Below are 23,052 nucleotides of genomic sequence, written 5' to 3' on the forward strand. Positions count from 1 at the left end.
CTCATCCTGAAGCAAAGTTCTTAACCTGAGGTACTATTTCTGGGTTAGCGGAGTCTGTAACCTGAAGCATCTGTAACCTGAAGTGTATGTAACCCAAGGTACCACTGTATTTATAGTGGTACCTTGGTTTTCGAACAGCTTAGTTCCCAAACAACTTGGAACTCAAATGCTGCAAACCTGGAAGTCAGTGTTCCAGTTTGTGAACTTTGCTTTGGAAGCTGAACGTGCTCCTGAGCTTCCGATTTTACTGTTGCACTGCTAATTTGCATCCCCCCGTTGTAATCAAAGCCTTCTTCTTTCTGTTTTTACTGTTGCACTGCTAATTTGCTTCCCGCCCCCCATTGTAATTGAAGCCTTCCATTTCTAATTGCAGTGTTCTGAGGTGATATTTGGAGCTTATATTTGGTGCTTTTGTTTTTGCTATACTTTTGCGTTTTTGTTTGTGTGGCTTTTTCATTTTTGTGACTGTGGCTTGTTCTTCGTTTTATGATTGATTGATTGATTGTGTGACTGCGGAAATGGATAAAACAATGACTATTATCAATGCTTTTGAATTATGGTGCTGGAGGAGACTCTTGAGAGTCCCATGGACTGCAAGAAGATCAAACCTATCCATTCTGAAGGAAATCAGCCCTGAGTGCTCACTGGAAGGACAGATCGTGAAGCTGAGGCTCCAATACTTTGGCCACCTCATGAGAAGAGAAGACTCCCTGGAAAAGACCCTGATGTTGGGAAAGATGGAGGGCACAAGGAGAAGGGGACGACAGAGGATGAGATGGCTGGACAGTGTTCTGGAAGCTACCAGCATGAGTTTGACCAAACTGCGGGAAGCAGTGGAAGACAGGAGTGCCTGGCGTGCTCTGGTCCATGGGGTCACGAAGAGTCGGACACGACTAAACAACAACAAAGTACCCACCCTGTCCTTAAATTTCAACAGAAGCAGATGCTTTGTGCCATATGTGAAATGTTCCACCTTGTGGCCATTGGCTGAAACGAACCCATATTAATTAGCAAAAGGAAAGGGAGTTGGGGGGTGGAAAAGAAGGAAAGTTAAACTTGAGGGATTAACAAAAGCTAACGTGGTAGGTTTTCCTGGCTTATCTCTTAATGGGATGGGTTTATTGTCTTATGTTCAGAAACGGTGTTTATGTTTTAATGGCTGTGCAATTAAAAAATAAATAAATTGTAAAGAGCTTAGAAGCCTTTTCCGGCACTAAAAAGGTAAAGGTAAAGGTACCCCTGCCCGTATGGGCAAGTCTTGTCAGACTCTAGGGTTGTGCGCTCATCTCACTCTAGAGGCCGGGAGCCAGCGCTGTCCGCAGACACTTCCGGGTCACGTGGCCAGCGTGACAAGCTGAATCTGGCGAGCCAGCGCATCACACGGAAACGCCGTTTACCTTCCCGCTGGTAAGCAGTCCCTATTTATCTACTTGCACCTGGGGGTGCTTTCGAACTGCTAGGTTGGCAGGCGCTGGGACCGAACGACGGAAGCGCACCCCGCCGCAGGGATTCGAACCGCCGACCATGCGATCGGCAAGTCCTAGGCGCTGAGATTTCACCCACAGCGCCACCCGCGTCCCTTGTCCGGCACTAAGCGATATCTAAATAAGTAATTAAAAGTTTCAACAGCAGTCTCTCCTTCTGAGGTTCCCAGCAATTGACATTCGAAAAGCGTGCTGCCTCCAGAAGTAAAGATGGAAAATAGCCTTCAGGGTTAACAGACACTAATAACCACCATGAATCTGTTTAATCCTCTTTCAAAGCCATCCAAGTTCGTGGCCATCACCGCCTCTTGTGGTAGCAGATTCCATCTTTTAACTATTTATTTATTTGTTTGTTTGTTTTTTGTTGTTGTTGTTTAGTCGTTTAGTCGTGTCCGACTCTTCGTGACCCCATGGACCAGAGCACGCCAGGCACTCCTGTCTTCCACTGCCTCCCGCAGTTTGGTCAAACTCATGCTGGTAGCTTCGAGAACACTGTCCAACCATCTCGTCCTCTGTCGTCCCCTTCTCCTTGTGCCCTCCATCTTTCCCAACATCAGGGTCTTTTCCAGCGAGTCTTCTCTTCTCATGAGGTGGCCAAAGTATTGGAGCCTCAGCTTTAGGATCTGTCCTTCCAGTGAGCACTCAGGGCTGATTTCCTTCAGAATGGAGAGGTTTGATCTTCTTGCATTCCATGGGACTCTCAAGAATCTCCTCCAGCACCATCATTCAAAAGCATCGATTCTTCGGCGATCAGCCTTCTTTATAGTCCAGCTCTCACTTTCATACATCACTACTGGGAAAACCATAGCTTTAACTATACGGGCCTTTGTTGGCAGGGTGATGTCTCTGCTTTTTAAGATGCTGTCTAGGTTTGTCATTGCTTTTCTACCAAGAAGCAGGAGTCTTTTAATTTTGTGGCTGATTTAAATACAGTCATACCTCGGGTTACAGACGCTTCAGGTTGCGTTTTTTTCAGGTTACAGACCACCGAAACCTGGAAGTACCGGAACGGGTTACTTCCAAGTTTCGGCAGTCGCACATGCACAGAAGCGCTAAATCGCACTTTGCGCATGCGCTGAATCGCAACCCGCACATGCGCAGATGCGGGTTGCAAACGTGCATCCTGCACGGATCACGTTCACAACCCGAGCGTCCACTGTACTGCTTAATTGTAATTTTACCCGAAAGTTCCATCCACTTCTGTGAAGAGGAAATAAAACATTACAGCCATTTTTAGATTTCCCCTCATACTAATGGGGAAGAGGGGTGGAGCTTTGGAATTCATAGATCAGATTCAGACCCAACTAACTCCTCAAAGCAGAATAACTACATAGAGCAGTGATGGCCAAACTTGGCCCTCCAGCTGTTTTGGGACTACAATTCCCATCATCCCTGGCTACTGGTCCTGCTAGCTAGGGATGATGGGAGTTGTAGCCCCAAAACATCTGGAGGGCCAAGTTTGGCCACCACTGGCATAGAGTGTATCTAAAACAGGCTTGGCTGCTTCCAAACCCTATAGATACAGACAGAAGATCATGGCACACTTCTTGGATTAAATACGGTATTGTATTCTCTGGCATACAAATATTCTTCAAGATCACATTCAGAGGTTAAGCAGGTGGCCAAAGGAAAAGGACTTTTTCTAAGGATGCTAAATTGCCAGCTATGGAATCCCCTTCGCTGGGATAACAACTTTGTTGCATTATTAGAGAGCGTGTTAATACTGTTTGGTTTTCCCTGACTCTTTGAATGGATAGCTGCTTCGCTTTCTCTCTGCAGTCTTGTTTTAAGATTAGATATATCTATATTCATTACACACACATAATAAAACTAATAATAATAATTTGGTCAGGGGTTCCTTTACCTTTACATCTATATTCATTACACTAATAATAATAATAATAATAATAATAATAATAATAATAATAATAATAATTTATACCCCGCCCATCTGGCTGGGCTTCCCCACTCACTCTGGGCGGCTTCCAACAAAATATTAAAATACAGTAATGCATCAAACATTAAAAGCTTCCCTAAACAGGGCTGCCTTCAGATATCTTCTAAAAGTCTGGTACTTGTTGTTCTCTTTGACATCTGGTGGGAGGGCGTTCCACAGGGCGGGTGCCACTACCGAGAAGGCCCTCTGCCTGGTTCCCTGTAACTTGGCTTCTCGCAGTGAGGGAACCGCCAGAAGGCCCTCGGAGGAGGATCTCAGTGTCTGGGCAGAACAATGGGGGTGGAGATGCTCCTTCAGGTATAACACACACACACACACACACACACACACACACACACGGGGCGGCTGCCTCTGCTCATTCCACTTGCCAACCCCGTCAACCCCTTTGTCTTTCCCTCACACCTGACCAGCCCCTTCCCTTTATAGCTCATCCACCTCCTTGCCTCCCCCCCCACATCCCCCCACAACTTCCTCAAGCCCCTCCTCTTACTACTGATGCATTTAATAGAGGGAAGGTAGACGCTTCACTCAGCGGTTTGCTAAACCACTTCACTATGTGAAGGGCCTCCTTTCCTCTATTAAACAACTCACTTGGGCCTGCCTGCGACTTCCCATGCTGCAGTTGGCATGGCCACCTACTGGCGGCAAAGCAAACTGCAGAGCGTGACGATACCTTACATTTCTATGTATATAGGAAGATACAGTGTGAATAGTACTGCTACTACCACTACTGATTGAATTGTTACAAGCTTAAAAGTATAAAAGAGTGGTATAAATACTTTGGATAAATAAACATAATGATGCAATTTCTCAGAAGGGAGGAAGTTTACTCTTTTTTAAAAAAATAATCATAAGAATAAATGCATAACAACCTGCAACTTCCTATAACAAATATTCGGAGACTTCCATAGGATCCTCACCGGCCCTGCTATATGTTTCTGAGTTGTGACCCCATTCCAAACAGGCCTCACCTTATCTCTGTTCTACCACCCATGTTCTCCCCCTCCCCGATTCTCCACTCCCCTATGTCTTCTTAATTACAGTCATACCTCGGGTTGCGAACGTGATCCGTGTGGGAGGCACATTCGCCAAATCACAGCATTCGCAGCCTGAAGCGCTGTGTCTACGCATGCGCGTGATGCGATTCGGTGCTTCTGTGCATGCGCGTGACGTCATTTTGTGTTTCTGCGCATGTGCCGAAACCCAGAAGTAACCTGTTGCGGTACAACCCGAAAATTCGCAACCTGTAGTGTTCGTAACCCGAGGTATGACTGTAGTTTTTTGGGGGTCAGGGGCCAAGATGGCAACAGCTGCAGAATAGAGCATGGAGCCCTGGGAATCCCTTTGCTAACCTGCCCCAGAGTGGCAATGAGGCTGTGGGGGGAAGGGAAGGGATGTGGTGGTCAAGAGAACAGATGCTACCTGCAATTCTCTCGAATTTCTACTGCAGCCTTTGTTTCCTGGTGATGGTCCCTTATGGACACAGAGAACAGTGATCTTGGAGGTTAGGCTTGAATAGAATCATTTGAGGAGGGGTGTGATAGGTTTATGTGATGCCAGCTCTTCCCAAAGGCCTTAGAATATGAGCTGTGCAAAGGGGACGAATATCTGTTTAATGGGATATCTGTTTTTGGTTTTTTTAAAAAGAGGCTCTTTGAAAAGCAGTTGGGGACTCAGAAGTAGTGAGGAAGTCTGTGCTTTGATCTGCAGAACTGGCCCTTTTGCAAGGTTCATTATGCACTTGTAAGAAATCGATCCTTTCGTGTGGCAGCACCTATGCCCCGGAACTCCCTGCCCCATTGAAGGTGCCTTCATTGTACTGTGTTCGGCGCCTGATAAAAATGTTTTCCTGCCAGCAGGCCTACCCAGGCATGTAAGTTTAGTTTGCAATTTTTCACTTTTTCTGGTCATTATTATGAATTACTCGCCCTTCACCCTAAGGTCCCAGGTTGGGTCGCAACATTAAAATACAAGGGGTGGGTTGGAGTGAAAAGGAAGGCGTACAAGCACTGCAATAGCAAATCAGGATGAATGCATATTGTTGTATAACCTCAATGCAAAGAAATGGGAATGAACGTTTCACAAAAGCCAGACATAGTGTAACCCAGGCATAGGCAAACTTGGCCCTCCAGATGTTTCGAGACTACAATTCCCATCATCCCTGACCACTGGTCCTGTTAGCTAAGGATGATGGGAGCTGTAGTCGCAAAACTTTTGGAGGGCCGAGTTTACCTATGCCTGGTCTAAGCTCAGCATTCGCTTTGTGTAGGCAAACAAGGATGAATGCAAAATAAACAGGATGTGTGGAGGAGTCCCTTCATTTCACTGTTGTATTCTCCTCTCCTCCGGCAATGGGATGGAGGTCTACGTTAGGGTTGGAGGAGAAATCTGATTCAGTTGACATTTATTTATTTATTTATTTATTTATTTATTTATTTATTTATTTATACGAATTATATATACTGCTTATATTAAAACAAAACTCTAAGCAGTTTACAAAAGAGAAAGTTCTCAATTCACACTTTCTGAAACGTTATGTGAACACAGCTATTCTTTGAATTTTGCACTCCTCTGGATTTTGCAATACAGTTCGCCAGCCAAGGGATGTGTATGAAAAATTCAAATGTAAGGGTAACGGGTGCATTAAAATGTATACAGTGGACGCTCAGGTTGCGAGCATGATCTGTGCGGGATGCACGTTCACAACCCGCAGCGGCGCGTCTGCACATGCACGGGCTGCGATTTGGCGCTTCTGCACATGTGCAAAGAACGACTTAGCGCTTCTGTGCATGCACAACCTCCGAAACCCAGATGTAACCCGTTCCGGTACTTCCGGGTTTCGGTGGTCCGTAACCCAAAAAAACGCAACCTGAAGCATCTGTAACCAAGGTATGACTGTATATTAATGAAATAACATTAAAACACAACATTTATGGGGATGTGGCTTTGCAAAAGTGTGTGTTAGTATTGTGCAGTGGTTAGAGTGTTGGCCTGGGCAACCAGGGTTCAAATCCCCACTCAGTGACCTCAGGCCAGATCTAGCCAACCTCACAGGGTGGTTGTCAGAATACAATGGGGAGAAGAGGAACTATATGTGCCAACCTGAGCTCGGAGGAAAGGTGGTATACAGTGGTACCTCGGGTTACATATGCTTCAGGTTACATACGCTTTAGGTTACATACTCCGCTAACCCAGAAATAGTACCTTGGGTTAAGAACTTTGCTTCAGGATGAGAACAGAAATTGTGCTCCGGTGGCGCGGCAGCAGGAGGAGGCCCCATTAGCTAAACTGGTGCTTCAGGTTAAGAACAGTTTCAGGTTAAGAACAGACCTCCGGAACGAATTAACCCGAGGTACCACTGTACAGTGCTTTTTTTTTTTTTCAACCAAAAAATGTTTAGGGGTACTCTCCTTTTTCCAACTCATATTGAAATACTGCCCCTCAATGAGGCCCAACTTAGATTCACAAAATGTTTAGGGGTATGCGTACCCCTGCGTCCCCCCAGAAAAAAACCCACACTGGTGGTATATAAATGTAAATAACAGCAACAACATTGCGCAAAATTGCACACAAACGTGTGTCTGCAGTATTAGGAGAAATTTGCTGATGAATTTCCACTGAGGACTTGCTTTAAAAAAATTAAAAAATACAAAGTGAGCTGTGAATGTGGAGAATTGAACTTGTGACAGGAAAAAAACGAGACACTGAGAGAAGCAGGAATTGACAGGTTTAACCATCCTTAATCTCCAGTAGGGCCATGGGGCAGTTTCTCATCAGAGGGTTGGGCTGACACAGGAAGCTGCTTTAAGGAGAGGGGAGGCCGGTTTTGCCTGAGAAAGGAAAGGGTGTCATCCTGTTAACTCAATATTACAGAGAGAGAGAGGGAGGGAGGGAAAAGAAAGAGAGAAGGACAAGTCGAAGGGATGGACTGGGGGAATCCCTGATGGTGCTTCAGTCCTGATCTAGTCCTCTCCAACTTTCCCCCCAGAGGTTTTTGCCAAACCTTCCCTAAAACTAGAGGGCGGAGGAAGAGGAAATCTGCAACCAGTAGCTCTTTGGAAAATCTGGCCTGGATCAGCTTCTTCCAAATTGTGCCTCCTGCACAATAACGCCTCCAAGTGCCATACTGGTGCCAGTAGTGAAGCCCCCGCCTCCCTTCGCCAGGAACGCCACTCTGCTCTCAAGGCGGGGGGGGGGGGGGAGAGGAATATATATATTTGTTATTTCTTCCCTTCCACCTAATGTTTTTCTCCCCCCCCCCAAATAACAGAACCTAGAAGTGAATGATGGGCTGTTTTAAAAAGGATGTGGCTTGTGGCCAGCCAGTCTCCCATTCATTGGAGTACACAGAGGTTTATTGTGCTGTTTCAAGTGCACACCCACCTGCATCCCTCTCTTGGCAGTTTCCTGTCTGTAAGTCAGGGGAGTTAAGAGTCACGGCTTAGGAGCTGAACTCAATGAGATTCTGAGCCTCCTTCCCTCCCAGGATTCGTCAGTCTTAGCTACACAAGAATATACGTCCATTATATTTGTGAATGTGCTATTGTTGTGTTATACCTATTGGTTGAATTTAACTTTTTACCTTTTTCTGTTAAAACACACAGACTATTACAGTCATACCTCGATTTGAATGTGCTTCGGGTTGAGCACATTCGAGTTGCGCTCCGTGGCAACCCGGAAGTAACGGAGCGCATTACTTCCGGGTTTCACTGCTCGCGCATGCGCGGTAGCAGCAAAACGCAACCCGCGCATGCGCAGACGTACCATCGCATCTCGTGTTCCGTTCAGGATGCGAACGGGGCTCCGGAACGGATCCCGTTCGCATCTCGAGGTACCACTGTATTTGGATTTGGATTCATGGATTGTTTTATTTATTGCTGTGCCATCCCTTGATGACATGTCTAAATTCGTAGGAAATAAATCTATTAAAAATATAAAACTTACCCGCTTGAGAACCCAGGAGTCCTGGAAGGTGAGAGGGCAGGTCAGCAGTTAGGAGTGAACATCGACCGATGGTCTGACTAGCATAAGTGTTCAAGTCTGTGTGGAAGTCATATTCCTTTTATCCAGGCAAGCTGTGATGTAACTCTGCGAAAAAGAAAGGAAAATGCACTTTGCACATGTTCAGAGGCACCCTCAGCACATCACTACACAAGCCCAGGGCTGGGGCATGTTTCAGCAGAAATTATGTGCCAAAGATGAAGATGTACAACAACAGAAATAAATATGAGGAGGAAACAGCTTGTTCTTAACTGGGAAAGGCAATTATTTACAATTTGGTCTTGCACACAGAACAAGAGGGATAACCTTTCTTGCACTTAGTTTTGTTGTCCGTTTAAAATGTCAGTTTTTGAGTTCTTACCATGAAGAAAAGTTTTATGTCACTAAAAACTGTGCTTGCTTTTTATGCAACAGAAGGTGGTTCAATCTACATATTTTGGACATTTTGAAAGGGGTGTCGCTCGGTGGTCCTAGCTTCAGCCCCTGGCAACTCCAGGGAGGACAGGGGAAAACTTTCTGCCGGATCTCCTGGAGAGCTGCTGCCAGTTTGTGCTGACAATACTGAACTAGATGCACCAGTGGTTTGACTCACTGCAAAACCGCTTCCTATGCTCCTGTTCGTCTGTGTGGTGGTGGTATGTGAAGTATAAAAGTTTTTTTATACAACTGCTGTATCCCATAGCAAGACAGCTGCCACTCAGAGGTTTGTTACACATTACTTTATCCATAGGGAACTGTTATCTCCCCACCTTCTAACTACCAAGTGGGTTTTCTTACATACCACACGGCACTAAGTCGGTATCTATACTACTACAGTGATACCTCGGTTTAAGAACAGTCCTGTTTATGAATTATTCAGTTTACGAACTCCACAAAACCGGAAGCAATGTCCTGGTTTGAGAGCTTTACCTCGGTCTAAGAACAGAATCCGAATAGTGAAAGGGCACCGGCAGCAGGAGGCCTCATTAGGGAAAGCGCGCCTCGGTTTAAGAACGGTTTCGGTTTAATAACGGACTTCTGGAATGGATTAAGTTCATAAACTGAGGTACCACTGTAATGTTATAACAGTCACTTTATTGTTGTTTAGTCATTTAGTTGTGTCCAACTCTTTGTGACCCCATGGATCAGAGCACGCCAGGCACTCCTGTCTTCCACTGCCTCCCGCAGTTTGGTCAAACTCATGTTGGTAGCTTTGAGAACACTGTCCAGCCATCTTGTCCTCTGTCGTCCCCTTCTCCTTGTGCCCTCCATCTTTCCCAACATCAGGGTCTTTTCCAGGGAGTCTTCTCTTCTCATGAGGTGGCCAAAGTATTGAAGAAGAAGAAGAAGAAGAGTTTGGATTTGATATCCTGTCTTTCACTCCCCTTCAGGAGTCTCAAAGCGGCTAACAATCTCCTGTTCCTTCCTCCCCCACAACAAACACTCTGTGAGGTGAGTGGGGCTGAGAGACTTCAGAGAAGTGTGACTGGACCAAGGTCACCCAGCAGCTGCATGTGGAGGAGCGGAGACGCGAACCCGGTTCCCCAGATTACGTGACTACCGCTCTTAACCACTACACCACACTGGCTCTCAGCTTGGAGCCTCAGCTTCATGATCTGTCCTTCCAGTGAGCACTCAGGGCTGATTTCCTTCAGAATGGAGAGGTTTGATCTCCTTGCAGTCCATGGGACTCTCAAGAGTCTCCTCCAGCACCATAACTCAAAAGCATCAATTCTTCAGCGATCAGCCTTCTTTATAGTCCAGCTCTCACTTCCATACATCACTACTGGGAAAACCATAGCTTTAACTACGTATAAGGACCTTTGTTGGCAAGGTGATGTCTCTGCTTTTTAAGATGCTGTCTAGGTTTGTCATTGCTTAATTATGGGCACTGTAGTTTGCTGCAGAGGCTGAGAATTCTCTGTTGGGGATCCGCAGTGAGCCACACGAGAACAATGATTCCCAGGGCTCGCCAGACTGAGGAGACTGCATTTACGCCTGTCTAAGAAAGCAGCAGTGATACGCCCTGAGACTACCAAAATGAGAGGCCGGCCTCCCTAAAGATGCAGAGTTATTTCTGCAAATTGATTCTCACCCTTCCTCCAGGGAGCCTCCTAGCCTCACAACCATCCTGTGAGACAGGCCAGGCTGGGAAATGGCAGCTAGCTCAGGACCCACATGTGAGCAGAAACAAGGGCTTAAGTTAATACATGTATGTATTTACCATGTTTACATCTTGCCCTTCCTCTTTAAAGGCGGCTCCCAGCACATTCACATTAAAGTACCTTTGCCTCCTTAACCTTTGCCTCCTTGCATTGTGACGAGTTTGTAGAACGGACACAGCTACACCCCCTCTGTTTTATAGCTATAGATGTTATGCGTTGAAAAAAATCACAGCAAACGCCTATATTTACAAAACAGGAAGGAGCGACATGGCTGGACGTGGGAGGAATCCAGGTCTCCCTGATCTGGGTGCAAAACCCGACTCCACCCTTGGTACGCCTTATCAGAAATAAGCCCCACTTTCATTTCCCCCAGGCCAGGAAAGCAGCTTGTACAGGGAACCAATACAGGAGCTGGCTTTGCCACCTCTTCCTGACTCTCATTAAAGATTTGCTCCAGGAAATATCTGGCGCGAGTGCAATTTCCATATACTTCTCCTCCCAACTCCTGAGGACCCTCCCAGGCAGCAAGTGGGGAGCTTTGGCAGGGACTGGAGTTGACTGACGGCTTGCCATCTCCTTTGTTCCTGTGGGTCTGGAGGAGATGGGGTGTGTGTGAGAGAGACAGAAAGCTAGCCAGGAAACCGCCAGCCCTAGGGGCAGGTATGTCTGGATCTGATAGCTCCTCAACAACATTAGCTCTGTGTGGAGATCTGCTGGAGGGCCCAGCTCGCCTTGCTCATCAGGATCTGAGGCCTGGACAAGGCTGAACCCTGACGCGCATTGCATCCAATGGGACTTACTCCCAGGCAAATGTACTTAGGATTGCAGCTGTAGCCCAGTGCGCTTTGCTGGTTCTCAGCGTGTAGTATTATTATTATTTATTAAATTTGTTAGTCACTTTATTTTGCCCAAAGAAACCCAAAGCAACTTACAGCGGTGCCTCGGTTCTCAAACTTAATCCATTCCGGAAGTCCGTTCCAAAGCCAAAGCGTTCTAAAACCAAGGTGCACTTTCCCATAGAAAGGAATGCAAAACGGATTAATCCGTTCCAGACTTTTAAAAACAACCCCTAAAACAGTGATTTAACATGAATTTTACTATCTAACAAGACCATTGATCCATAAAATGAAAGCAATAATCAATGTAAAAAGGTAAAAGTTAAAGGACCCCTGACTGTTCAGTCCAGTTGCGAACGACTCTGGGGTTGCGGCACTCATCTCACTTTACTGGCCGAGGGAGCCGACGTTTGTCCGCAGACAGTTTTTCCGGGTCATGTGGCCAGCATGACTAAGCCGCTTCTGGCGAAACCAGAGCAGCGCACGGAAACGCCTTTTACCTTCCCGCTGGAGTGGTACCTATTTATCTACTTGCACTTTGATGTGCTTTCGAACTGTTAGGTTGGCAGGAGCAGGGACCGAGCAACGGGAGCTCACCCCGTCACAGGGATTCGAACCGCCGACCTTCCGACCGGCAAGCCCTAGGCTCAGTGGTTTACACCACAGTGCCACCCACTGTACTATGAAATAAATAAGACAGTATTGTAGATGATAAAAATTAAAATTATTATTATTTTCTTACCTGCACTGATGATAGTCATTGTTTGGATGAGGAGGCTTCTATCCATTTCCGCAGTCACACAGTCAATCAACCAGTATCTGAACTGGGTTCCACACAGTCACAAAAACAAATTAACTGAAAAAGCCACAAAAACGCAAAATAAATAGCAAAAACAAAAGTGCCAAACTTACCGTATTTTTTGCACCATAACACTCACTTTTTCCTCCTAGAAAGTAAGGGGAAATGTCTGTGCGTGTTATGGAGCGAATGCCTGCGGGTGGCAGGGGGGATCTGCTGCAGTCGTGAGCAGAGGATCCATGGTTCCCTTTCCTTCCCTCCACCGTGGTTACAAAGCATGGATCCATATGGATCCTCAGGATTTTTGCATTAGGCTACTCCAAACTCACTGTCAGATCACATGTCTGTGGCCACAGCATGAACCACAAAAATCATATATCCACTATTTCGTTTAGAATATTTTTTTTTTGTTTTCCTCCTCTAAAAACTACGTGCGTGTTATGGTCTGGTGCGTGTTATAGAGCGAAAAATACGGTAATCTATTCCTGAAGTCTGTTTGACTTCCAAAATGTTCGAAAACCAAGGCGCAGCTTCTGATTGGTTCAGGTGCCCTGGAAAACAATAGCCGACAGCCGCATTGGACGTTTGGCTTCCAAAAAACGTTCGAAAACCGGAACACTTACTTTCGGGTTTTCGGCATTTGAGAATCAAGGAGTTTGAGAACCAAGGTACCACTGTACAACCAACCCCGCCATGGATACCTCAAACCAAGGGTGGGGGGATAGAAATACATTAAAAACATTCCACCCACTTTGAAAGGCCAGAGATAAAGGCCAAAGGTCTGGTTACAGAGGAAGGTTTTCGCCTGGCACCTAAAGATATATACAGTGGTACCTCAGGTTACATACGCTTCAGGTTACATACGCTTCAGGTTACAGACTCCGCTAACCCAGGTCTCCTAACAGGTAACCCAGGCCTCCTAACAGGTAAACGGCGTTTCCGTGCGCTGCTCTGCTTCGCCAGAAGCGGCTTAGTCATGCTGGCCACATGACCCGGAAGCTATACGCTGGCTCCCTCGGCCAATAAAGCGAGATGACTGCTGCAACCCCAGAGTCGGCCACAACTGGACCTAATGGTCAGGGGTCCCTTTACCTTTACCTTTACCAACTCTCAGCGCTCACAACAAACTGCAGTTCCTGAGATTCTTTGGGGGAAGCCATGTCTGTTCGAAGCGGTGTGAAACTGCTTTAAATGCGCAGTCCAGATGGTGCCACTGGTCACCCAGACAGGGTTAGCTTTCTTTCTGAGGGGCTCCTGCTGAATACTGTCAGAATGAGCAATAGCAGAGGCAGCGTTTCCCAAACTTGGCTCTCCAGCTGTTTTCGGACTACAAATCATCCCGGTCTTGCTAGCTAGGGATGATGGGAGTTGTAGTCCAAAACCAGTGGAGACTCAAGTTTGGGAAACACTGGGCTAGACGTTCCATCCAAAGAATGGGAAGAAGCTGCAGCACTCCAGATGCGGTTGGACTCCAACTCCCATCAGCCCCAGCCAGTGCGGCCAGCGGTCAGGGGTTGATGGCAGTTGTAGTCCAGTCACATCTGGAGAGCCAAAGGTTCTTCGTGTTCCAGTTCTGCACTCAAGGCACACATCCTTGCTTGTTCGCAGGCCCTTCCCTTCCGACATAAACATCATTGTGACAGGCATTTTAGTAACAATATGGGGTCGCAATCATAACTGTGGTAGTAATTATTTTTGCAATAACAAGGGATTAGTAAGAACAAGGGGATGAAACAGAACAGAAGATTGGAGAGAACTGGAGCAAGAGGATTTTTGTGTTCTTTTCTCCGAAGGGAAAATAGCTCAAAAGGCCTAGCCAGCTCACTTGTGGGAGCGGGAATACTAGCTGGATATTGTGAGACGTTTACAAGCAGGGCAAGATTGCTGTTTAACCCCCAACAAGAGGTGTTCTGTTTCTAAATGTACAGCTTCCACTTAGGCGTCCTCGATAAATTTGCCTTGTCTTGTCTTTATTTTTTTAAGGCAGCATGTTGTGGCAACGAATCCCACAAGCTTGTTAGATGCTGCATGGAGAAGTAACCCTTTCTCTGCCGGGTCCCGAATCCACTAAGAAGTCAAATTCAAAGCCTCACAATTTCTGTGCTTGGGAAGAAAAGTTCTTAACCAGTCTCTCCACACCAGTTCTATAAACCTCCAGCACCCATCTTTTAGTTATGTAAACGAAGCCTATCAATGAGAAGGCCATAAATTACCCCCCCCCCACACACACACTTTTTAAGGTGTACATTTAGGCGAGCTTTTTTTTAAAAAAAGAAAAAACGCTCCTGAAAACATAACTCATGAATGCAACAAATGTGGGCCTTTGCAAGGTGTGAAATGTGCAAATATGCTTTGCCAGAGAGAGCTATACAATGGTACCTCAGTTTAATAACTTAATTCATTGTGGAGGTACATTCTTAACCTGAAACCTTTCTTAACCTGAGGTACCACTTTAGCTAATGGGACCTCCTGCTGCCGTTGTGGTGTGATTTCTGTTCTTATCCTGAGGTAAAGTTCTTAACCTGAGGTAGTTCTTAACCTGGGTTAGCGGAGTCTGTAACCTGAAGCGTCTGTAACCTGAAGCATCTGTAACCCGAGGTACCACTGTATTGGCTACAGCTCTCAGCTGAGTGTTACTTGTGACAAACCCAGGTTTCTAGAAACTAAGAGGAAAATGGGAAGTGGCTTCATAGTGAAGTGGAGGGTTGGTGCATCCAGCCCAATATGGTCAACAATGAGTGGCAGTGTAGGCTCCCAAGGGTTTGAGACTCTCCCAGTCCTAGATGGAGATGGTGGGGGGTGGGGACTGAACCTGGGACCTTCTGCTTGTGGAGCAGACACTGCCCCCCCAATCTAGGGCCCTTCCCGTTTGAGCCATACAATGCGTGAAACGGCCCAGTCACTTTGATTTCTGCCAAAACTATCTCCCTGCCCCCAGTAGTGATGTATGGAAGTGAGAGCTGGACCATAAAGAAGGCTGATTGCTGAAGAATTGATGCTTTTGAATTATGGTGCTGGAGGAGACTCTTGAGAGTCCCATGGACTGCAAGAAGATCAAACCTATCCATTCTGAAGGAAATCAGCCCTGAGTGCTCACTGGAAGGACAGATCCTGAAGCTGAGGCTCCAATACTTTGGCCACCTCATGAGAAGAGAAGACTCCCTGGAAAAGACCCTGATGTTGGGAAAGATGGAGGGCCCAAGGAGAAGGGGACGACAGAGGACGAGATGGCTGGACAGTGTTCTTGAAGCTACAAACATGAGTCTGACCAAACTGTGGGAGGCAGTGGAAGACAGGAGTGCCTGGCATGCTCTGGTCCATGGGGTCATGAAGAGTCGGACACGACTAAACGACTAAACAACAACAACATCTCCCTGCACCCCAAGAAAAGTGCTTTACATCGGCCAGAATAAGCTTGGGAGACGGAGCCCCCATGCCTCCGGGAGACTCTACCCTCAGCTCAACAGGACTGGCAGGCTTTTGTAGCATAGCCAGAGCCTGAGAAACCTGTTGGACCAGCCGCAACAGGGCAAACAGTGGCACTTATGTCACTGTGGCCCATGGAAAGCGGCGGGCCGCTTTAATGCTTTAAAACAGGGGCAGTATGTCGGGGGAGGGGCAGTGGCCTGTGGCCCTCAGGATACTGCTGGCACTGCCATGCCCACCTGCCCCAGCCAGAGGGGTCAGCGGGAAAGGACCATGGGAGCTGCAGTGCGCTGCGAACATCTGGAGAACCACAGGTCCCTCCACATCCCTGCATTTTTTGGGGGGGGAGGAGGGAACAAGTTATCATTTGAGTGTCCTCCGAGGCTATAAGGGGTTGGGGGGCTAGCCAGGTTTTTGCCCTGGGTGAAGCCCCCAGAGGGGCCTCCCAACCGGGTGGGTGGTGCATGTCGAACTTACTATTATTATTATTATTATTATATTTATACTTTTCAGGTTTATACATTTCACTGATTTTACAATCATTTTGATATTTCAAAGCTTGACCTCCTCCCCCTTTCTGCAGTTCCTTAAATTAATTTTTAATATCTCCTGCATATCCAAATTAACTTATTTGCTCATTCATTCACCTTCTTCAAATATATACTCTTATGAAACTGCAGCTTATTACAAGAATCCTGCCAGTGTTCTTATCTGTTTACAACTTATTTGTCAATATTCAATAAACCATTTCCATCCTGTTATAAAAAGTTTGTCATCTTGATTTCTTAAGTTTTGCCATTTCTGCATATTCCATAAGTTTTTGTATCCGTTTTCTTTCCATTTTGGGGCAAGTCACATTCTTGCTGCTGTAGTCGCATACATGAATAAGTTTCTATACAGTTTCTGAGCACAATTCAAAGTGTTGGTGTTGACATTTAAAGCCCTAAATGGCCTCGGCCCAGTATACCTGAAGGAGCGTCTTCACCCCCATTGTTCTGCCTGGATACTGAGGTCCAGCTTTGAGGACCTTCTGGCGGTTCCCTCAATGCAAGATGTGAGGTTACAGGGAACCAGGCAGAGGGCCTTCTCTGCAGTGGCGCCCACCCTGTGGAACGCTCTCCCATTAGATGTCAAAGAAATAAACAACTACCTGACATTTAGAAGACATCAGGGAAGTTTTTAATCTGTGACATTTTAATTTATTTTTTATCTTTGTTGGAAGCCGCCCAGAGTGGCTGGGGAAACCCAGCTAGATGGGCGGGGTATAAATAATAAATTATTATTATTATTTAAGTCAGGCATGGCCTAACTTGGCCCTCCAGATGTTTTGGGACTACAATTCCCATTATCCCTGACCACTGGTCCTGTTAGCTAGGGATGATGGGAGTTGTAGTCCCAAAACATCTGGAGGGCCGAGTTTGGCCATGCCTGGTTTAAGTAGCCCCTATAATTCCCAAAGGGACGTGGGTAGCGCTGTGGGTTAAAACCACAGAGCCTAGGACTTGCTGATCAGAAGGTCAGGGGTTCGAATCCCCATGACGGAGTGAGCTCCTGTTGCTTGGTCCCTGCTCCTGCCAATCTAGCAGTTCAAAAGCATGCCAGTGCAAGTAGATAAATAGGTACCGCTCCAGCGGGAAGGTAAACGGCGTTTCCGTGTGCTGCTTTGGTTCACCAGAAGCGCCTTAGTCATGCTGGCCACATAACGCCGGCTCCCTTGGCCAATAAAGCGAGATGAGTGCCGCAACCCCAGAGTCCTCCGTGACTGGACCTAGTGGTCAGGGGTCCCTTTACCTTTATAATTCCCAAAAGAAAGGCTGCTGGGTTTTGTGTTTGTTTTTTAAAAAACGTTATTTTAAACATCCTTTTCATTTCATTATACACCATTTCCGAGTAAGCTTCCACCTTCCTACCAGACCACCACAACTGTGCGTGCCAAACTTTGACCCAGGTGAAATGAAGCCTAGTTTCCCCTCTGCTTTTAGGGCTTAAGGAAGAGGCTGAGAAAGTGGAAAGGGGGCAACGGGAGCGAAAGGAGGTGGGCGAAAGAGAGGATCCCACCCCGCGGCTGCTCCACGGCCCCCCAGCCGGGGCTGGTCCTCTCCCTCCCTCCCTCCCTCCTCCGCCCGCGCTCTGCTCCCATCCGCCCATCCTCGGTGACTCACGGCTCGCCCGGGCTCAGTTCCTGGGCGTGGCCCGGAGCGGCGGAGGGAAGTTGCTTGAAGTTGCGAGAGGCTTTTCTTTTCTTTCTCTTTTTGAGCCGATCGGCGCGGCCCGTCGTCCTCTCCCTTCAGCCCACCGAAACTTCTCCTTTGCTCCCCCAAAGCAGCTTCCCTCCCTCCCGCCCCCCAACCCCGGCGCGCCCAGCCTCCCTCGACATGGCCGAGGAGCAGCCCCAAGTCGAGCTCTTCGTCAAGGTAAGAGCGACGCCGCGCCCTGCGCGCCCTTTCCTGCGCCTCCTTTCCTTGCAGGGAATCGGAGAGCGTGGAAGCTGGAAAATCCTATATAGATGAGCTCCATCTCCGGGGGAAAGACGCGTCCGATCCTCCTTGGCCGCCACGCTCTCCTCCCTTCCTCCCTGGCTGGGAGAAGAAGCCCCCGCCGCGCCCTTCTTGGGCAGACTTCTGTTTTCCTACCTTGCTTGCTTTTCTTAAAAATACTTCCCCTGGCGGTTATCTGTCTGGTTATCTCGGCGCCTCGTAACGTGAGAATGGCCGAGAGTTAAAAAACAACAACACAAAACTTTCGTTTAAGGCGCTTGGCTTGAGGTTGGGGGGGGGGGGGGAAGAGCCGCCTTTCTGTTGCAGCCGGAGAGAAACAAAGAAACATGTGGCAACTCTGAAAATAAAGAAGGGGAAAGGGCTGCCCAAAACTGTGGTTGGCATGTTTTTAATGTTAAACTCTGGACCTGGTTGTTTTAAGCGCAGGGTGATGGGCATTGCCACATTTGGGTGGGCGAGGGAGGTGCCCGTTTTGCTGAGTTTCTGCCCCCAAGTCCTAGATGGTGCTGCTGGTCAGAAATTGCTTTCCTGCAGTTTTTTTTATTTAAAAAACCTCTTTATTTGCTGTCAATCTTATTTTGGAAATTGCTTTCGTGTGTTTGGTTTAAATAAAACTTTTTTTTTGCTATCAATCTTATTTTGGAAGTGGCAGTGGCAAGTTAGAAAAGAGGTGGGAGAGGGTTTTATTTATATTAAATTTGCATCCCGTCGCCCCCTCCGACTTTTCCACCAAGAACCACAAAGTGATGTGAAGAAAATGGTTCCAGCCCCACATCTTTTCCCTCCTCTTGCCACAGCCTTGTGCAGTAGGTTTGGCTTAGAGGCAGTAGTAATTGCCATGAGGTCACTCAATGCACTCGTGTGGCTGAGTCAAACTCTAGTCTTCCAGGTCCTGGTCTGACACTCTTAGCCACGCTGGATGACGAGGGCATTTGGCATTTCTGGCACAGATACATTGCCCTGGAGCTGCGTGGAAAGCGTGTTCCGAAAGGCAAGGCCAACCCCATCCCCTTTTTGATGAAGTTGCGGTGGTCCCATGTCTTCTGTGCTTCTGGTCCATAGATGGCCAACTGGCTTGTGCAGGAAGGGGTGTGGTATCTCTAGACAGGAGCAGGAGGACTCGTGGGCCAGGATGTGGTGTGGAGGTTCAGGTCTGCATGCTTCTTCAGCACTCTGAAAGTAAAGGAAGGCAGGAAGCTGCTTCATACCAGGTCTGTCTGGTTTGGCATTGTCTGCACGGACTGGCAGCAGTTCTGCAAGGCTCCAGGCAAAAATATCTTCCAGGCCTATCTGGAGATGCCGGGGACCTTCCGCATTCTTGACCCACTGAGCTATGGCTCTTCCCTAAGGAATCAGTATGATCTTGTACATTGGACTTGGGAAGCCGCCTAGGACTGAGTCAGGCTTCTAGTCCCATCTTCACCCTGCTGCCAAGATCTCAGGTCTTCCCCATCACCGCTTAACCCGAGGCTACGTTTAGCTGAAGCTTTTGGGGACTGGACATTGGCATGCACTGCATCTAAAGCCAAGTTACAGGGAACCAGGCAGAGGGCCTTCTCGGTAGTGGCACCCGCCCTGTGGAATGCCCTCCCACCAGATGTCAAAAAGAAAAACAACTACCAGACTTTTAGAAGACATCTGAAGGCAACCCTGTTTAGGGAAGCTTTTAATGTTTAATAGGTTATTGTATTTTAATATTCTGTTGGAAGCCGCACAGAGTGGCTGGGGAAACCCAGCCAGATGGGCGGGGTATAAATAATACAAGGCAAGGTGTGGTGGTGTCTCTGTCCTGCCTTCTTAAATCGGTACCCTCCTCCTGCCTCCATTGCTTCCTTCTATTCAGGCCTTTGGGGACCCTTTGGTAAGCTGAATGGTTAGTTGCTTCCCATGTTTGCACCAGCTGGCTCAGTGTCCAGACTTGCACTGTGAGCAAGGTAGGGCCTGTTGCAACCCTGCGTGGTGGGAATGTGCTGTGAGGCAACCTCGGTCCTCTTTTGATTTGTGGCTCCGCAGCCTGCTAGGCCATGAGTGCTTTTGAGTTGCATATGTATATTTGTTTGTTTCAATCAGGAATGTGGGGCCTTCACCTTGGGAGCCAATTGTGGCCTCCTAAGCCTGGCCTCAATGTGCCCTTGGACACTGGTCATGCTTCCGTGGATGGGGGAGAGAGGGCTGGCTGTGCGAGCAGCTTGTATGGAAACGTCGTGGGTTGGCAAACGTAAGGCCCGGGGGCCGGATCAGGCCCAATTGCCTTCTGGATCTGGCCTGCGGACAGTCCGGGAATTGCCGCGTGGATCACCAGCACACACGTTCTTTCCCTCTCCCTCCCTCAGTGGTGGCGGTGCCTCCGCCTCCTCCCTCCCTCCTCCTGGCTTCTCCCCGCCCTGCCTAGAGGAGGAAGGGGGCTGGACCTTGTTGGTGCCAGCAGCAGCAGCGCTTGAGCGGCCGCCATTTTAAGGAGCCCCTCTCTGGAGCCCTTCCGTGTGCCTCTCATAGTCTACCCCGCCGCCTCATTCCCTGCTGCTCGCAAGACACAGGTAAGCAGCCACTGGGGCTCGTGGCGCTCTTGCATCATCCGCCCCCCCCAAATATGGTCCGGTCGCCCACAAGGTCTGAGGCACAGTGGACTGGCTCCCTGCTGAAAAGGTTTGCTGACCCCTGGGCTAGATTATTTTCAGATTCTCTACAATTCTATGAATCTATGGACCTTCTTTTGCTCTGGCCACGACCACCGCTGGTGTGTTGCCCCCAGAAGGGAATCTGGAAAAAGTTCCCCCACCCCTGCCTTAATTCTAAAAGAGAGAAGTGTAGGTGCCTGTGAAATACGTTCTTCTCGCCCCCAGTTTTCTCCTCCTGTTGCCAAGTGTGAAGCCACAGGGCTTCTGCCACTCCTAGTAAGACTCACTGTGCCATTTCCATGCTCACCTTTCAGTGTTTTCCACCAGCTGCTGCTTCTCCTCGCATCCCCCCTCCTCCCCGGTGACACCCCTCATCTTACAAGGGCACCAGGTGGGTGTTGCCCCTCAACCCCCACTGAGCATATCACCCTCCAGGTGTTTCTTCTGCAGTGCCATCGATGCCTTGCCTCTCCTGTCCAGTGAGTCGCTATAGTTTTGTTAAACAATTAATGGGCCTGTGGTCCAGGTATGCATGATGAAAGCACAAATTGCTTTGTGCAATTGCGGCAAATGCCACAAAAAAGTATCTGTTTTGTTGCACTTCTATTTTCAGTGGAGTGCGCCATTTTTGAAATCTGAACGAGCCACTGTTCTCATGTTTCATCTCCCTTATTCACTGCGCCTCAGTTGACGATCTCTTTGCCTCTGTGCTCTGTAACATGGAAAACATATGAAGCTGCATTATGTATTGAGTCAGAAAATACAAGTCTATCTAGCCTGGTGCTTGTTTTTATTTTATATACTATATCGCTGCATATTTAGCCCTCCTTTCATCCCAAATGCTTGGGGCATCATACCTAGTCCTGCTACTCCCCATGTTATCCTGACAGCAACCTTGCAAGTTCGGTTAGGCTGAGAGACAGTGATTAGATCAGGGTCACCTGGTGGGCTTCATGGTGGAACAGGGATTTGAACCCTGCTCTCCCAGGCCCTAGACTGGCACTCTAACCCAGGCATAGCCAAACTTGGCCCTCCAGCTGTTTGGGGACTACAATTCCCATCATTCCTGACCGCTGGTCCTGTTAGCTAGGGATGATGGGAGTTGTAGTCCCAAAACAGCTGGAGGGCCAAGTTTGGCCATGCCTGTTCTAACCACTATGCCGGACAGCAAGTAATGATTCTCCAAGGTCTACGGGTGGGTGGTCTTTCCTAACCATACTACATACATAAAACTGGAGGCAGGAGGTGTTGTCTGGTTGTGTTGCTTCCCTGAAGCATTTGGCAACATGCCTGTGCTCCTGTCCTGGCAACCCACCCACCCTCTTGCCTGCCTTCATCTTAAGACCCTCCACCCATTCCTAGCTCATGTCTGGCGGCTCTTTTCTCAAGCAGGCAGAGTTAAGACAAAGCACCACCTCTGCAGCTTTTAATTTCCGAAGTTTTTTAGTTTCCGGAGCTCATTAAGCTTTCAAGCTCTGTCGCTTTTTGAGTTGTTCTGCAAGCCGGCGGGTTTCTTCTGATCTGTGGGTTCCCAGTAGGATGTAACCTCTGCTAAAGGTCCTGAGGTCAGGCAGCAGTGGCTTTTAAATCCCAACTGGACCCGGGATGAGGATCATATTCCCAGGTATTAAAACAACTGGCCTGCGTGCCTGAAATTGGGAGGCTGAGGTTCCGTGGCCTTTTCCTCCTTACCTTTCAGAATGGTGCAGGGATGGACACGATACTGACAAAAAGGGTGAGGGGTGTTAACTGCTTTGTGGCTTAGGGCCCTTGTATTTACAGGACCGCCTCTCCTGGTCTGCCCCGCAGAGGACCTTAAGGCCCATGAATAACCATAGTTTAGAGGTCCCGGGCCCTAAGGAAGTCAGATTATCCTCCACCAGGGCCAGGGCCTTTTCAGTGATGGCTCCAACCTGGTGGAATGCTCAGTCCCATGAGACTAGGGCCCTTCAGGATTTAACCTCCTTCCGCAGGGCCTGTAAGACAGAGCTATTCCGCCTGGCCTCTAATTTGAATTCAGCCTGATCTTTTATTTCCCTTCCCTTCTCTTCCCTCCCCCTCCCCTTTTATCACCCGCTCTGAGACCCCACAGCTAATTCTCCCCTGGCCTCCTCGCTGGCCCAAGTAGGACTAATTCAGCCAGCTAGCCCTGGTGACTATCTAATGCTTATTAAATGGATTTCCCCTAAATTGATATCTGAAGTTTGAATTTTATTCTTATTCATGTTTTTATACTGTATTTTATGCTGCTTTTACAATTAAGTGTTTTAAATTTGTTGTTAGCCACCC

At 47.9% G+C, this 23,052-nt stretch overlaps 1 protein-coding gene across 2 annotated transcripts in view; it reads left to right on the plus strand.

Annotated features, from left to right (window-relative positions):
• The first annotated feature begins 17,882 nt into the window (after positions 1–17,882).
• CLIC1 (chloride intracellular channel 1) overlaps positions 17,883–23,052 on the plus strand; it is a 37,284-nt gene continuing 32,114 nt past the window's right edge. The window contains exon 1 of one of the 2 annotated variants that reach the window (XM_079964074.1): positions 17,883–18,061. In XM_079964074.1, coding sequence (XP_079820200.1) covers positions 18,023–18,061 — 39 coding nt within the window. In that variant the 5' untranslated portion in view covers positions 17,883–18,022. Of the gene's footprint in view, positions 18,062–21,206; positions 21,243–23,052 lie in introns of those variants that run through there. The other variant, XM_079964075.1, reaches the window with a different exon arrangement.

This window comes from Podarcis cretensis (assembly GCF_951804945.1).
Source record: "Podarcis cretensis genome assembly, chromosome: 2".
Classification (NCBI taxonomy): domain Eukaryota; kingdom Metazoa; phylum Chordata; class Lepidosauria; order Squamata; family Lacertidae; genus Podarcis; species Podarcis cretensis.